Source organism: Stegostoma tigrinum, chromosome 26 (genome assembly GCF_030684315.1).
Source record: "Stegostoma tigrinum isolate sSteTig4 chromosome 26, sSteTig4.hap1, whole genome shotgun sequence".
Lineage (NCBI taxonomy): Eukaryota > Metazoa > Chordata > Chondrichthyes > Orectolobiformes > Stegostomatidae > Stegostoma > Stegostoma tigrinum.
Window position 1 is genome coordinate 25,483,348 of NC_081379.1, and position 17,453 is coordinate 25,500,800.

Genomic DNA, 17,453 nt, shown 5'->3' on the forward strand with positions numbered 1-17,453 from the left:
TTGAACGAAAACATATTCCAGTTTTTCTCGGCATGAAGGGTCCGATGTAGGTTTTCTTTCTGGACTGGTTTATTCAACGTGCGGACCTATCGACGCGCGTGGTTCTACGGTCATGAAACACGTGGCTGAATGGAGGCAGGGCGGGAAAAGCGGGGGAATGAGATCTCGCGATAGGTGCTGCCTTTGTTCACGCGGCTCTCCTTCCAATGTGTACGCGCGCGCGCGCGCGGGGGCGGACGTTTGCGCAGGCGCAGGCAGGGCGGCTCGAGCAGCAGCAGCAGTAGCGGCGGCCCTGGTTTGGGGGGGAGGGGGCGGGTAGAGAGAGGTTGTTTCGCTTGCTTTGTGCTGGCGGCGCTCGGCCTTTCCACAATTCACTATGTCCGGCAGGTCGGTGCGGGCCGAGACCAGGAGCAGGGCCAAGGATGACATCAAAAGGGTTATGGCAGCTATCGAAAAAGTACGGAAATGGTAAGGGGTCTTTTTAAAAACAAAACCGACAACACAACGGGGATATGATTTTAAAAGGTCGGCGTTTCCCTCTCGGTCGTTGAAGAGAGGAGGAGGAGGAGGTGGTAGGGGAAGGAGATCACTTGGGTCGGAGCGGAATCCAGGTTTTGTAGGAGGGGAATTCCGTCGCCGGTGAGCGGACAGCCGGATAGGGATTGCCTTTTCAGGTTTATTTTAAAATTAAAAAAAAATCACTTCAAAGCCGACCCACATCGATAGGAATGAGGGCTGAACCCAGAATCCATTTCGCTGCAGTCACATGAAGCCTGTGCCATTGCTTTGTGTCGGTGCCGGCTGCAGACTGCGAGACGACCGCGTCCTTTGTCGGCTCTGCTTCGGCGCGGCGCTTCCCCGTACGCTCCACAGCCCTCTTTCATTTTTATTGTTGATGAAGGTTTTTAAATTTAGCGCTTTGGATCGCACTTTAGTACAGGGCGAGGCCAGGAAGGGAGGAGGAAGTAGCCAACCTCAACTGGGTCACTATCAACCGAGTGTAAAATTAAATATCTAGTAGTGCGCGTATTTTCTCGCTATTATATTTATCTAGTATTTTTAGACGACAAAATTTCTGTTGCGTGATCGGGCAATGCATGAGTTTGCGCTAATTGGAAAGCATAAATATTTAGCCACGAATAAAAAGTCTTTTCGTGAATAACTGTTTTGTCTTGCATATTCTTTTTAGTTCATTTTGAGTGAAGTTAGATTTTGGCAGAGGTAACAATTTACATGTATCCACTTCGCAATCAGCTGTTGAGAGCACACAATAACTCCGCGTCCTGTTGTTTTCAGTTACTTGTAAACATTGTAACTAGAATCCACGTGCTCTATTCATATTGCTGCTATCTTGGTTGTCCTAACGTGACCTCTTACCCAGATTTAATTTGTGTTGCTGCTTAGAATCACAATTTGTAAATCCCTCTCTTGACGTTGAGGCATGACGTAGAGAGCGTTGTAGGTGATTTGAATTCTGTTATTAACTTTTTAAATTGCGAATATGTTTAGCATTTATTTTGAGAAAAGGAACAGTAAGGAAAACATTTAAATTTATATGCAACTTTCACAACCTCAGGATGTTTTGACATAATTTTGGAGGCAAAGGTGTACTTTTGAAGTTTATTATTGTACACTAAATTCTCTTTACCTGAGGGGATACATGGACTTCTCATGGGTAACAGAACTTGGATACTGCTATGTAACACTCCCATGTACAATGAAAGACCTTGTGATCAAATGAGTCAATGATATTTAAAGAAGGCTCTAGGCCCAACCTTTACAAGTATGTGAATCTGTGGGTAGAGAATGAGCAGGTAATGAAGTGAAATTAATGTAAGCTGGTAGCAATTTGCATAGAAAGTGTCTACAGTATAATGTTTTAAGGACATTGAGGCATAAACTTTACCAATTACTTCCGGGGTAATTCTGTCTTTTGGAATGCAGGCTGGATCATTGAATTTAATTAAGGCAGAGTTGGATGTTATAGTGGACACAGAAGAGTACAGTTGAGATTATAAACCAGGTCTTAGTAATGCTGGAGCAGACTTAAACAAAACCCAAATGGCCAGCTTCAAACTTCATGCTCCGATGAAACTATTTTGAAAGCAGACATGTCAATTTAGTGTGTAATTTGAAGCAACACTTTCTAAGATGCAGTTCATCTTCACTGTTGTGCAAGAGCTTCTTGTCTAGTCTGTGCCCAAGGTATCTGGAAGTGGGTTTTAACCTTCTGACAGACGGGAGTGCTATCACTTGAATTAAGTTCTATGACTGCTTTAAATAAACAAAACTTCTATTTATAAAGGATCTTATTTGTAATAAAACATCCTATCTTGCTTCATAAGCATGTTATTGAATACAATTCTACAACTAACCATTGAAGGATGTAATGCCTTAGAGGAGAGAAATTTGAGAGATTGCCATCACCTAGTTTATTTATTCGTCATTAATTTAAACTGAATTTTGTTTCCTTCCAGATTTCTTCCCTTCAAGATTTTACTTGAGCTACTCAGCAATATTTTGTAATTATTCTTATGTGAAACCAGAAAGTGTGGTGATGGGCTAATCACAGAAGAAAGGAATCGTTGCCAAGTTTGATTCCATCCTACATAATGTCTTTCCAATGCTGAAAACAGGATGTATTGCTAAATAACAATCAGGAATAGGAACTTTTTCCTGCTGCCATCTGAATTGGAGCAGAGGAACCAGGAATGTACTTTCTGCGACTGCAATGACTTGTGGAGACAGTATGTTGCATAGTGGTTTGAATGTTACATAGGTTCACTAAGGAATGAGGATCAATGCATGGTTAAAGAATACAAAAGTATTGTACTTGAGGTTTGGTGATAGCATTTAACGTCAATAAGAGTCATGCTTTTCTGTAGAATGGCTGAAGTCAGCTGTTTCATAAGCAGTGATGTAGACTTTAGTGGAATAGTTATGCTGTTTCTTAAACTTTAAGACGCATGAAATTTGACTTGTAGAATTACAAGGCAAATATTTTTGGAAATTAAGTTGATCTGCTAATTTCCCTTAACTGCTGTTTCTTGTGTTAAGTCACTGTTAATGACATTAAGTGATAAGAACCAGGAAATGGTATCTTGGCCGTATAGGCACTTTTCTGTTTTCTACTTAAACTTAAAAAAAAGTGCTGGGGAAAGAGTTAACTTTTTGAGCCCAGTGACCTTTTGTCCTGACAAAGTCACTGGACGCTGTGTCAACTGTTTTGCGCTCAACATATGCTGTCAGATCTGCATGTCTCCAGCACTTTGTTCTTGTTCCAGATTTCTAGCATCCACAGTTCTGTTTGATTACAGTTTTGAAAGGCGCATATGCAGTGGAATACCTGAATCTGAGATTGAAATATCTCTGATCTGTAAAAGGTGTAAACATGTTACATTACTTATTGTAATTCTTCTCTTCCAAAAAAACAGAACCAGAAGTGATGCCAACCATGCCAGCACATTGAGGCATATAGATAACAACTGGGTCAGAATACCAACACTTCGTTGGAGGTGCACTGACAATGTTACGTAGCAGGGTGATGAAACATTTGCAGTCAAGCACATCGGCTCAGCAAGCATGTCTGCAACCACAAAAGTTTGGAGAATTTAGATAAATGTGAAGTGCTGCGTTTTGGAAAGGCAAACCATGGCAGGACTTATACACTTCAGGTTAAGGTCCTGGGGAGCATTGCTGTACAGAGATCTTGGAATGCAGGTTCATAGTTCGTTGAAAGTAGAGTCCCAGGTAGGGTAGTGAAGAAGGCATTTGGTATGCCTTCCTTTATTGGTCAGTGCATTGAGTATAGGAGTTGGGCGGTCATGTTGCAGCTGTACAGGATGTTGGTTAGGCTGCTTTTGGAATACTGTGTTCAGTTCAGGTCTCCCTGATATAGGAAGCATGTTCTGAAACTTGAAAGGGTTCAGAAAAGATTTACAAGGATGTTACCAGGATAGGAGGGTTTGAGCTATTGGGAGAGGCTGAATAGGCTGGGGATATTTTTCCCTGGAACATCGGAGGCTGAGGGGTGACCTTATAGAGGTTTATAAAATGAGGGGCATGTATAGGGTGAATAGCCAATGTCTTTTTCCCTGATGTGGGAGATCCAAACTAAAGGGCATTGGTTTTAGGGTGAGAGGGGAAAGAACTAAAAGGGACGTAAGGGGCAACTTTTTCAAGCAGCAGGTGGTCCGAGTGTTGAAGGAACTGCCGGAGGAAGTGGTGGAGACCAGTACAATTATATTTAAAAGGCACCTGGATGGCTATATGAATAGGAAGGGTTAAGAGGGATATGGGCCAAATGCTGGCAAATGGGTCTAAGTTTATTTAGGATATTTGGTTAGCATAAATAAGTTGGACCAAAGGGTCTGCTTCCATCCTGTATATCTGTATGATTCTATGACTCTAAATGAATAGGGATCCAACTTAGCGCCCCAGTGAAGTTTCTGCCTGATAATGAAAGAAAACTTGTAAGAAGGTTAAATTTTTTTTAACAAACATGAACAACGTGGTTATGAATTTCCTAAGTGAAAATCTTTTAACAATTGGCTCTAAAAAGAATCAAGAGTAATCCATAAAATGTAATCTAGCAGGAGGTTAATAACTTGGTATGGGCAATTTGTGTCAAGGCACACTCTGGTTAGAGACTATAGTTGCTATCAGTTGGTCAGGATGAAGTTCTAAATTGCTTTCTGTACTGAGATATTTGCTTGCTTTTGAAGGCAAGTTGTACAGTGTACTTGAATGCTTTACAGTAGAACATGGTTTTCAACAAGGCTGTGATGTCAAAGTTGGAGAACTCTGAGACAGGATGACCTCATCCAAGGCAATTAGAAAATTTGGTGTATGATAGAGAAGATAATAGGAAGTGGAAAGAAGCTAATAAGTGTTGTGGTAAGACAGTATTTATTAACTATAACAACCAAACAGTTAAAATTCATTCCTTGTTACTAATTGGAACTAATTATCAAGTACTAAAATGAAGACATTGTTAGTCAGTACTGTTGTCATGTGAAGATCCTGAGGAACAGTATACTGTACCACTAACTAGCTGTTTATTATTCACATTAGATTGACATACAGCTATCACATCCAAAGGCCAATTGCAGAGTGTGGGTGAATGGGTGGGACAGGTTCTAATGAATTAAGGGATACACACCAATTGTGGGACATGCAGGAAATGCTACTGGTAAGTTCAAGTACTAATTGAATGTTTAGCATGGCTATGAAGAACTGTGGGTATCCATGGACTGGTAGAATGGGATGCAAAAATGCAAATGCTGGTGTGTCCAGAAGTGAGCTGTATCAGCAAACACACACTGCTGAAAGAACCTTCAAGTGAACAAGGGACTGATTTTTGCAGCAGCTCTTTTGAAAGAGAACCAATTATAACTGGAGACTATTGAATAGATTACAGTGAAATAAAGGTCATGGATTAGTGTTGAGTGTGATAGGATACTCACCATTTACCTGAATGAGTACAGCTGCAACAATACTCAAGAATATTGACACCATTCAGGACAAAGCAATTTGCTTGATCACCCTTCAGTATCTATGCCCTTTGCTGTTGACAACCAATGCCCATAGTTTGCACTGTCTACAAAATGCAATATACATTCTACATATGGAAATTAACAATCTTGTCCAAGCTAAGTTTCATTTCTAATCTTATCAGTAAGATGTTCAATGCGGATAAGTGTGAGGTGATTCACTTTGAGAAGAATACTAGGAAGGCAAAATACTGGGTCAGTGGAAAGATTCTTTGTAGTGTGGATGTGCAGAGGGACCTTGGTGTCTATGTACATAGATCCCTGAAAGTTGCCACCCAGGTTGATGGTGCTGTTAAGAGGCTTACGGTGTGTTAGGTTTTATTGGTAGAGGGACTGAGTTCCGGAGCTGTGATGTCATGATGCAACTGTACAAAGCGCTAGTGCGGCCTCATTTGGAATATTGTGTGCAGTTCTGGTCGCCCCATTACAGGAAGGATGTGGAAGCATTGGAAAAGGTGCAGAGGAGATTTACCAGGATGTTGCCCGGTCTGGATCGAAGATCTTATGAAGAAAGGTTGAGGGACTTGGGTCTGTTCTCATTGGAGAGAAGAAGGCTAAGAGGGGATTTAATAGACTCATACAAAATGATCAGAGGATTAGATAGGGTGGACAGTGAGAGTCTTTTTCCTAGGATGATGACACCAGCTTGTACAAGGGGGCATAGCTACAAATTGAGGGGTGATAGATTTCAGACAGATGTCAGAAGCAGGTTCTTTACTCAGAGTGGTAAGGGCGTAGAACACCCTGCCTGCCAATGTAGTTAAGTCAGCCACATTAGGGGAATTTAAACAGTCCTTGGATAAGCATATGGATAATGATGGGATAGTGTAGCGGGGTGGGTTTAGTTTAGTTCACAGGTCGGCGTAACATCGAGGGCCAAAGGCCCTGTTCTGCGTTGTATTGTTCTATGTTCTATATAAATCAAGGTGTAAATTTGCCTCTAATGTTGATGCAATTAAATATAAATGCGTTCCTGAAGTTGACAGTGGAATAGAAAACAGGACAGATCTAAAATTGTTCCATTAATCTGACACATACTGGTAATATGTTAATTCTGGGGTGAGCTAGTTTATGTAATCACCAATTTGAATTTGCAAATATAGGTTATTTGAAATTGTGTTAAAATTAATACTGATTTTAATGCAGGTGATTATAGCCTATGTTTTGACATCAAGACCCTTGGGGAAAGTGTCATTGAATGAAGATAATGTTAAGACTTCTCCTGATAACAACAGGTTGGAATTAAATCATTTCTGTTTAAGGATGATCAAATCAGGCTGTTGGCGATTGTGAAAGAAGTCTGATGCATGGATATCAGTGGCGATAAAGGGTATTAATGGAGGTGAATACAGAATCGTTGAAAGTAAAATGGAGGACCTGGAAGGTTCTCACTGGATGGAAAAAAATGACACTTCAAAAGTTCAAATGTGGAAGGTGGAGTAATTAGACCAAATGTGAAAGGGATGGAAATGCAGGAAAACTATGCAAACTTGAGGGCCAGAGGGTGATACAGCATTATTATTGTTTGAGAATTTGTGACTGTGAATCTGCCTTTTATTGAAACGTGATGTAGAAAAGTCTGGTAAACGTGTAAGTGTAATGTAGTGATAACTGCATTACATACCCTTCCACTTAAACTTGTCATACCTTTATTCCTATAGGGAGGAATAAAGGTATCCATGTTTTAACAGCGCATGAAGCTTTGATTCTGAATGCTGTTTCTTGTAATATACTGTGATGAAGAGGGGAAGGACGTGAAAATTTTGGAAGTTGTTTGTATACTTCCTGCAAACAGCACAACATTGAGTTAGGAACATAGGGAACAGGTTAGGCCATTTAACCTGCCAAGGCTGCTGTGCCGTTTAATAAGATTAGGCATTGAGCATAACTTTTACCCATATTATTCCCTCAACCCTTTGCGCTAATGGTAATCAACAATGTTATCAACCTCTTAAACATACTCCAAGACTAAACTTCTGCAGCCTTTTTGGTGTTTTTTGGAACTGGAATCTTTTTCACAGCCTTCTGAGTAAAAAAAAAATTCTCATTTTATCCTAAGGGCACCCTCTTGTTTTTAAATTATGCCCCCTGTTCTAGACTCCCCAACCAGGGGCAGCATTTTACCTGCAACTACCCTGCCTATCCCTTTCAGCTGTTTGTAGATTTCAGTGCGATCACCTCTTATTCTTTGAAGCTTGGTCATAGAATAACAATTGTGTGGAAGCAGGCCATTTGACCCTTCAAGTCCACAACAAAACTCTGAAGAGCATCTTACCCAGATCCACTCCATCCTTGTATTTGCACATTTTCCCTGGCTAATTCACCTTGTCTGCACATCCCTGGTCACTGTGGGCAATTTAGCGCAGCCAGTCCACCTAACCTGCACATCTCTGGACTGTGGGAGGAAACCAGAGCACCTCGAGGGATCCCACGTAGACGTGGGGAGAATATGCAAACTCCATGCAGTTGCCTGAAGGCAGAATCAAATGCAGGTCCCGACTGCAGTGAGACAGCAGTGCTAACTGCTGAGCTGCCAAAAACTCTGGCTAGACTGGACCTGAATTCACTAATCTTTCTCTCTTAGAGACTTTCCATAACCAGAAGCAATTCTGGTGATGGAGGTTTATGAAGAAACACATTGAGGTTATAGGCTATTGGTGGATGCTTTTGGAATTCCAACTCAACTGAAGACAGGGAGACCTGCGCAATGTATATTTGCACTGATGTAACCGTCCAATTAGGGAAAAAGAAAAAGAATTTTTTTCAGAAGGGCAGTGTTTCTGGATCTTTGATTATGCACTGTCACTACAGATCAAAATACCATTGCCTCTGCATAATCTCCCAGCTTTTGAGCATTGGCTCCATCATCTGTGTTCTCACATTTCCAAGGGTGCCTGTGATGTTTCTAAACCATGGTGAATTGGAAAGTGGGGAAAAAAAATGAAAGCAGAAGTCAGGCAAAAACAGCAGAAGGAGTGCACTGTCACATCAATGCTCAATCCACCTTTCCCACAACCACCTTCTACCCTGAGTGTAACAGTCTGCGGTTGCTGCATCAGTCTGTACAGCCACCTATGGACTCACCCTGAGAGTGGAAGATCGTCGTCTTTGTCTGTGAGGCACCGCTGATGATGAATCAAAAGCTTTTGGAATTGCATGAAAAAATGAAAAGATCTTGTAACTTCACTATGGAAGAGAAGAGTTGAAATGATATTTTTGTGAGACTTGTATGACATTTGTGAAATTAATGTATTAACTTATTTTGTACCCCTAGAAAAGAAAATTATCTTTTGACACACTAAGAAAATGACACATCTGGCAATATTGCACATGAACTAACAACCGACTTTAGTCGAGCAGAATATGTTGAATGGAAAATCAAGGCACAATTGATTGTCTCAAGTGAACTATACCAACAAGCATTTAAGAAAGATGAAGCTGTGAGAGCTTGTGAAGTTAGCAAGGTCAGTGAATGAGTTATTACAGTTGACACTGCCAGCATTAAACATCTAAAGTTCACCTCCTATGGATACTTTGCCTGAGGACATTTCATGGACCTTCCTGGTGGATAGAGTCAAAGGTTACTTAGAGGTTTCTGCTGCTCTCTGCACTCTTTGGATTAGTCTTGCTGTAAAGATTACATCTACCATGTCTTTTAATAGACTCTGTCTATTAAAGAAGGAGTTCCTCAGCCAGTGGGAGAAGGACTTTGAGGAGGATTCTTGCAATTATTTCTCCCTGTTCAAACAACAGATGTTCCTCGGGTCACCATATTTGGTATTATCTCCTTTCTTGATGACAGCATCAATTGAAGTGTCTTGGGGAGACCCCTGGGCATGCTTCCCTCCATCCAGATGAGGCAGAGCATTAGCACCAAGTATATATCTCTGACGTTTTTAGTATTCCTGCGGAGATTTCGCCTATTTATGGCCTTGTTGGTTTTCAGCTGTTGAATGGCATTTTCAACCTCATTTTGTACTTGGTTGTGTTGAGATGATGGGTAGCTTTCTGTTGGATTGAGGTCAACAACATTTTGATCAGGGCAGTCCTTGAAGTACCCTTTCTAACGAGCAATCACTGCTTCTCTGCCCTAGAAATAGCCACTTTCTCGATAACGTTCATTGGCATAATTCCTTGGGTGCTTGGTCCACAGAAGGACATAACATTACTGAAGGATTCATGAACATCATGGCTGTCAGTGAGTTCCTGGATTTCCTATGCAGTTTCCACCCATCATCCAATCTCTAGGCTATGTATTTTTTCATCTCTAACTTAAATGTCTGTAGACCTGCTTTCTTTACATTGAACTTTGAATCCATTGCCCTCGTGTTTTAGCAATCTCTGGATCTCCTCCTCCTGTTTCTAGCCAAACCAGTCTTGATCTCACCTTGTAGAGGAACCTAAAGTCTTTAAGTGCTATTTATGAAGGATTTCATGGTAGACCAGGCATTATGGATATTCTGTGGTTCCTCATCATTGAAGTATCCCAGGCTTGACTGAGTAGGTCTTTCTTTGCAGAGACCTTTGATACTAAATTTTCTACAGCAGTTTCTCTACCACTGCTGTTTTTCTGCCAGTTGGTAGAATTAGTAAGCACTATGAGATGATCGTGCAGCAGTTATCAGCCCCTGTCATTATGCACGTGATGCAAACATTCTTGTGCTCACTTGGCACAGCTTCACTAGGTCATCACCTGAACATTGTTTGGAGCGAGGATGTTATCATGAGATTTTGTATTTGTTTCTTGGACACAACACTGTTTATGAACAGACCATGTTCTAGGCATTTCGTTAGGAGGAGCCATTACTGTTTACTTTCCTTTATAACTGTTTACCAGTTACTCCTTTTCTGGAAGTGTGTGCCCCTTCATTGCTTAACAAATTCACCAAGGAAAAATCTGTGTTCAATTCTCTTTTAGGACAAAGGACAGTGGTCAACGCTGGAATGAAATTCCTCTTCCATTGATTTTAGGGTTGTGGTGCATACGTGTTTTGATTAGGCTGAACTGCAAGTTCATAACATGGTTAACTGAGTGTGGAGCTGGATGAACACAGCAGGCCAAGCAGCATCTCAGGAGCACACAAGATGACGTTTCGGGCCTAGACCCTTCATCAGAGAGGTGGATGGGGAGAGGGTTCTGAAATAAATAGGGAGAGAGGGGGAGGTGGACCGAAGATGGATAGAGGAGAAGATAGGTGGAGAGGAGAGTATAGGTGGGGAGGGGATAGGTCAGTTCAAGGAGGCGGGATGAGGATGGTAGGTAGGAAATGGAGGCGTGGCTTGAGGTGGGAGGAGGGGATAGGTGAGAGGAAGAACAGGTTAGGGAGGCGGGGATGAGCTGGGCTGGTTTTGTGACGCAATGGGGGGAGAGGACGAGCTGGGCTGGTTTTGGGATGCAGTGGGGGAGGGGGAGATTTTGAAGCTTGTGAAGTCCACGTTGATACCATTGGGCTGCAGGGTACCTAAGTGGAATATGAGTTGCTGTTCCTGCAACCTTCGGGTAGCATCATTGTGGCACTACAGGAGGCCCATGATGGACATGTTGTCTAAGGAATGGGAGGGGGGAGTTAAAACGGTTCGTGACTGGGAGGTGCAGTTGTTTGTTGCGAACCGAGCGGAGGTGTTCTGCAAAGCAGTCCCCAGCTTCCGCTTGGTTTCCCCAATGTAGAGGAAGCCACACTGGGTACAGTGGATACAGTATACCACATTGGCAGATGTGCAGGTGAACATCTTAATATGGAAAGTCATCTTAATATCTTAGTGCCACACTGATGCCACCCGAGGTTGCAGGAACAGCAACTCATATTCCGCTTGGGAACCCTGCAGCCCAATGGTATCAATGTGGACTTCACAAGCTTCAAAATCTCCCCCTCCCCCACTGCATCCCAAAACCAGTCCAGCTTGTCCCCTCCCTCCACTGCATCACAAAACCAGCCCAGCTCGTCCCCGCCTCCCTAACCCGTTCTTCCTCTCACCTATCCCCTCCTCCCACCTCAAGCCACACCTCCATTTCTTACCAACCAACCTCATCCTGCCTCCTTGACCTGTCCGTCCTCCCTACCTCCCCACTTATACTCTCCTCTCCACCTATCTTCTCTATCCATCTTCGGTCCGCCTACCCCTCTCTCCCTATTTATTTCAGAACCCTCTCCCCATCCCCCTCTCTGATGAACGGTCTAGGCCCGAAATTTCAGCTTTTGAGGTTGGTAGGTAGGAAATGGAGGTGCGCCTTGAGGTGGGAGGAGGGGATAGGTGAGAGGAAGAACGGGTTAGGGAGGCGGGCACGAGCTGGGCTGGTTTTGTGATGCAGTGGGGGGAGGGGGCGAGGTGCTCTGGTTTTGGGATGCAGTGAGGGAGGGGGAGATTTTGAAGCTTGTGAAGTCCATATTGATACCGTTGGGCTACAGGGTTCCCAGGCAGAATGAGTTGCTGTTCCTGCAACCTTTTGGGTGGCATCATTGTGGCACTGATGGAGGCCCATGATGGGCATGTTGTCTAAGGAATGCAGGAACAGCAACTCATATTCCGCTTGGGAACCCTGCAGCCCAATGGTATCAGTGTGGACTTCACAAGCTTCAAAATCTCCCCCTCCTACTGCATCACAAAACCAGCCCAGCTCGTCCCCGCCTCCCTAACCTTTCTTCCTCTCACCTATCCCCTCCTCCCACCTCAAGCCACGCCTCCATTTCCTACCTACCAACCTCATCCCGCCTCCTTGAACTGACCTATCCCCTCCCCACCTATGCTCTACTCTCCACCTATCTTCTCCTCTATCCATCTTCAGTCCGCCTCCCCCTCTCTGATGAAGGGTCTAAGCCTGAAACGTCAGCTTTTGTGCTCCTGAGATGCTGCTTGGCCTGCTGTGTTCATCCAGCTACACACTTTGTTATCTTGGATTCTCCAGCATCTGCAGTTCCCATTATCTCTGATAATTAGTAAGCTTGCTCAACAATCCACACATCAAACCACCTATTCAGCTAGAGTGTCAGAAAACTCAAAATTACAAGGATGAGTTTTTCATTGCCTGCCAGGGAAGACAACCCCATAGGCTTTCTTTTGTGCCATCTGTTGTTGATTGTCTAACTAGTTTGAAGAAAAAGTTGCTGAACAACATCTTAACTGTAAGCCTAAATGCAGTGTCAAAGTCACAAAAATTATCCAGCATCAAAGTGGCAACAAGATAAGGATGAGGCTTGTCAACTATATTTGACAGTTGTAGATTTACAAAATTAATAAGACATTTGAAAGCATTAGCTATTGAAATCATTCATACTTTACAGGTCTTGACGGTATTCAAAAGATATAGCTGCCACAACAACATCTCTCTCAATACGAGATAACTATAATATCATTCTGCTGCCTTGCTGCTATAGCCCATCAAAGTCACCAGGCAACTGTCAAAAACCAACAAAGTACCTAGGGAAAAAGTATGATTCCTAGGAATTGACTGCATGGCAGAGTATGAAATCAGTCTGTGAAATCAAGAAGCTTCAATATCAAACTCTCTTGATTCTTTCAAGATGTCTGGACTATCTACGGGTCAATGGATAGAGATTATGTTGATTTTGTGGATTTGAAAGTCGGGAAGTATCTTTTTGTCTCTTAATGCAGCAGATTCTAATCGTATAAATAGTTACATCAGTGAAAATAGTTATTCCAATGTTTGACCAGATTTTAGCTTCAGAGACCCTCAAACCAGGAGGCAGTAACAATGGGCATCAGTTCAATAATAATGAGCCCATTGAAAAATTACAGACTGTTGGCCAACAGTCTATGTCAAAGTCAAGCCTGATGCATACCTTGGAAAAAGTGCCCTGTATGCTGCAGCTAAGAGCACCTCTTGGAAGCAAGAGTTGTATTTCTTTCTCTGTAATTATAGAACGACCACTCAAGTCTCTGGTCTTAACACCTTAGCACATCCTTTGCGTGTGCTTTTTTTGATCTACTCTGCAGAGCAATAATCAATTTTTGGGAACACTATAGAGTGAAAATAAGTGAAGTGAGTATTATGAAAGTTATAGCTATGCTGCTAAGCAAAGGGCAAAGTGATCTGGAAACATGATCTGTTGTAAAGCAAACAACCCGTTTATATTTGTCCATTTGTGACAGATGCAAAAAGGTCATTTGATCAGTAAACAGAATTAGCAAACGATTACGTGAAACATGACATTCCTCAAAGTGCAGAAAACACTATTTACAGAGACTGAATCAGATTTTGCCATTGGTATCTCATTTGAAGTACAAGTTAAATGAGACTCAGCATGCTTTCAGAAATATTGTACTTATGTGAGGAAAGATTCACCATATCTAAGTAAATGTTACGAAATAACTTTTCAGTTGATGAGCAAATTTTTGCCTGCATTGTTAAGTTTTTAATACTAAGATTTGTGCATGTAATAGTTTGTCTGATGAATTAACAGAATGGCCAGTGAAGTTAAAGCTTCAAGTGATGCTTATTATTTATACTTGGGAACAAGCAAATATCCCCTTTGCTAAGAAGGATATAATGTAATGAAAATTGCATTGTGCACTTTTTCCACTTAAGGCTACCATCGCTATATTCTAGCAGATTGAGTGTATAGGATGCATCTGGTTTAAAAGCACATGTGGATCTGACTCTAAATGCTTCTTACTGAAGCTTATTGTTGCTTCTCAAGAACCTCACAAATTGGAGGAAATTAGCAGTGTAGTTTGTTAAAATAAATGATTCGCAATCAGGCTAAAGGTAAATGCCTTACTCTTTGTAATTTTCACATTCGTTTAACATTTTTATGTGGGAGCATTTGCATTGTGACATTGTGAAAATCCAAAATCTTAATTTGTTTTCTACCTTGGCATGATCCTTCCTCAATGAGGTTGCTTTCAGCCTTGACTAGTGGTAGCCTTGTAAAATGCTAATTTCCTAAGTGATAGTTTTGATGTAAGCATTGAGACTTTGTTTTGGGCTATTAGTTTGTGATATTATCATGCACATGTGGAATGTCTCTTGTTGATACTTCACTTTGAAGATTTTCTAAGTCTTGTGAGTGTCTGATACCATATATTTAAGAACAACTTTTATGTTGCTTCTATAACTATACACAGTTAATTTTAAAACATTTGAAATACTCAGTAAATTAGATGACAACTGATGTTTCAGATGATCTTTCATCACAACTTGATAGATCATTGACCTAAAAAACTAATATTGCCGTCCGACCTGTTGAATATTAAGTATTTTCTGTTTTCTCAGCTTTCCAATATCATGCAGTAGTTTGCTTTCATAAATATGATTATCTGGTATTTTAAATTTCAGTTATATGCAATGACTCATTTGACTTTTAAAATATTGTTTCTTACCAGACTGTCTATCTGTTCTTTTTTCAAATTACTGACTTCAACTTGATTAACCTGATGTTTGCGTTGTTGCATTGTATTGATGTTTTTTGTGAATTATGTGGAAAACATTGGTAGTAATACTAAAGTCGAAAATACTGGAAATACTTGTTTCATCACAAATGCTACCTACTCAGGGTTTGTTCATCAGGCAGAACTGGAAAATGTTAGGGATCTAACAAGTTTTGAGAGTACAGAGACAAAGAAAGGGCGAACAAGATTATGATGAGGGGGAAGTTGGGAAAGATTTTGATAAAACATTGTCATTATGACAAATTAATGGAAATGATGTGTTAAGTGTGAAGACTGGTGAAATGAAATGTTAAAACTAAGAGAACCTTATTGTTAGTGGAAGAAAAAGAAACAGTAACAGCAGGACAGTGGACATTGACAGGTTCTCATAAGAACGATGGGGGCTGCCTATTTTAGGATTAGGAAGCATACAGACCTTTCTAAATAAAGATGGCACTGACATAACAAATGACTAAGAAATTGGGAAAGTTGGAAGAATGTCCTTTTTTACAGGAGGTTGTGAGGGGAGGAGTAATCAAGGTAGTTTAGAATTGATGAGCTTGAATTGATTGTTTGAATCAGTGATTATTCATTTTTGATGCATTGCACTATTGAAAAGATTTTTCTCCAGTGTCCCAACAGGAAATGGATGAGAATTGCCTCTTGATGCAGGTACATCTATTTTATAGTCATAGTCAAATGACAAAGGTTTGGTGTCGATGTGATGTCAAATCTGCAGAGCATAGCCCAATCTAAAGGAGGGGGCAATTTCACACTTGCATATGCTGACTTGTTTTGAAATCAAGTTGGTATATATTTACATAAGTACCAATTTTATGCACAGCAATCACTTTTGTCCTAATCCTGCAGTTGTAAGTTAAGTAGCTTTGAGCTTGCTGTTCATTTTTACCTCGCCATTGTTGCCATTTTCACTTTTAAGTTCTTGAACTGAAAATAGAAAATATTATTGCAGACCTAGAAAGAATTCATTGTTTGGAAGCTTGAGTTCTAAAGTTGAGGTAAACTTGTTTTTTGGCTTTGGACTGTGGAGTCAATTTGAGTTCTTTCTAAATTTGTTGATGTGAACTTCTTCATAAATGAGAGCCCAAGTTTTCTCTGTTCTAATAACCTGCAGATTCCTAATTTAAACTTTCCTGACTTGGAAGCTTCAAAAACTAGACTGTTCTTGAGTTTTTCATGAACTGACTTAAACTTGCTAGGAGAAAAACAAAACTTGGTTCTAAACTCAATGCTTGTGTTTTCTGAATACAACTAAAAACTTGCTCCTGAACTTAATTAAAAAAAGAATTTGTTCACTGTAGACTTTTCTGAACTGAAGATAAAGCTAATGCCCTTACTTATTTACTCCATCGGTCGTAAGACCATAGAACTATACAGTATAGGAGCAGAAGTTGGTGATTTGGCTCATTGATTTCTCAGCCATTCAATGAGATCTTGGTTGATCTGACCAGTACCAACTCCACTTACCTGCCTTTTCCCCCCATAACTCTTGATTACCTTTACTGATTAATGATCTGTTTCACAGCTTTGAATATGGTTGATGACTCGACTTCTAAAGCTTTTTGCTGTAAGGTATTCTGTTGATTTATTCCCTCAGAAGAAATTCCTCCCTTTCTTTACCCTAAATGCTTGACATCTTACTAAGTCATTATGTCCTAGACACACTCGAGACAACCTCTTGGCATCCACCCAAATCCCCCTCTGCTGCGCGTTTCTGCAGTCTTTCTTGTACTTAAATAATATTCAGCTTCTCCTCTTCCTGTCAAAGTGCATATCCTCATATTTTTCCACATTATTACCCTTTATTCCTCTGTCGACTGTTATTTTCACTGCTTGCCTTCCTATGTACTTTTGTTATCCACAAATTTGTGATATTGCATTTACTTCCATCTTTTAAGTTGTAAATATCTATTGTAAATAGTTGTAGCCCCAGCACTGGTCCCAGTGGCACTCCACTAGTTACATGTTTCTACCCGTGTAATGACTCCTTTATAACTGTATTCTATTAATTAAGCCATTTATCTATGTGTGCGAATGTACTGTTTTCAACGCTGTGGCTTGTTATCTTAAGTAGCCTACAATTATCAACAATTTTTGGAAATCTAAATTTACTGTTTTTGCTAGATCCCCTTTATGTATCCTGCTTGATAGCTCTTCAAAGAATTCTGATAAACTTATCAGGCATGATTTCCCCTTCATTAGGCCATATTGAATCATCTTGATTACATTAGATATTTCCAAATGCTCTGCTATTGCATTTTTATGATCAACTGCGAACATCTGTAATTAGAAAAATGTTACCTAACTGGCCTTTTGTAACTTTTTTTTTGCCTTTTTCACTTTTTGAATAAAAGTGTTGCTTTAGCAGTTTTCCAATCCTTTGGCACATTTCTAGAATCGTAAGGTATCTTGGAAGATTGCTACCAGCGCATTTGCTATCTCTGTACCTAGTTCCTCTAATGTCCTAGAATGCAGTACATTAGGTGCACAGAC

At 40.9% G+C, this 17,453-nt stretch overlaps 1 protein-coding gene across 2 annotated transcripts in view; it reads left to right on the forward strand.

Annotated features, from left to right (window-relative positions):
* Positions 1 to 285: 285 nt before the first annotated feature.
* bcl7a (BAF chromatin remodeling complex subunit BCL7A) overlaps positions 286 to 17,453 on the forward strand; it is a 49,393-nt gene continuing 32,225 nt past the window's right edge. The window contains exon 1 of one of the 2 annotated variants that reach the window (XM_048556282.2): positions 286 to 468. In XM_048556282.2, the coding sequence (XP_048412239.1) occupies positions 377 to 468 (92 nt within the window). In that variant the 5' untranslated portion in view covers positions 286 to 376. The remainder of the gene's footprint in view (positions 469 to 17,453) is intronic. The other variant, XM_059655056.1, reaches the window with a different exon arrangement.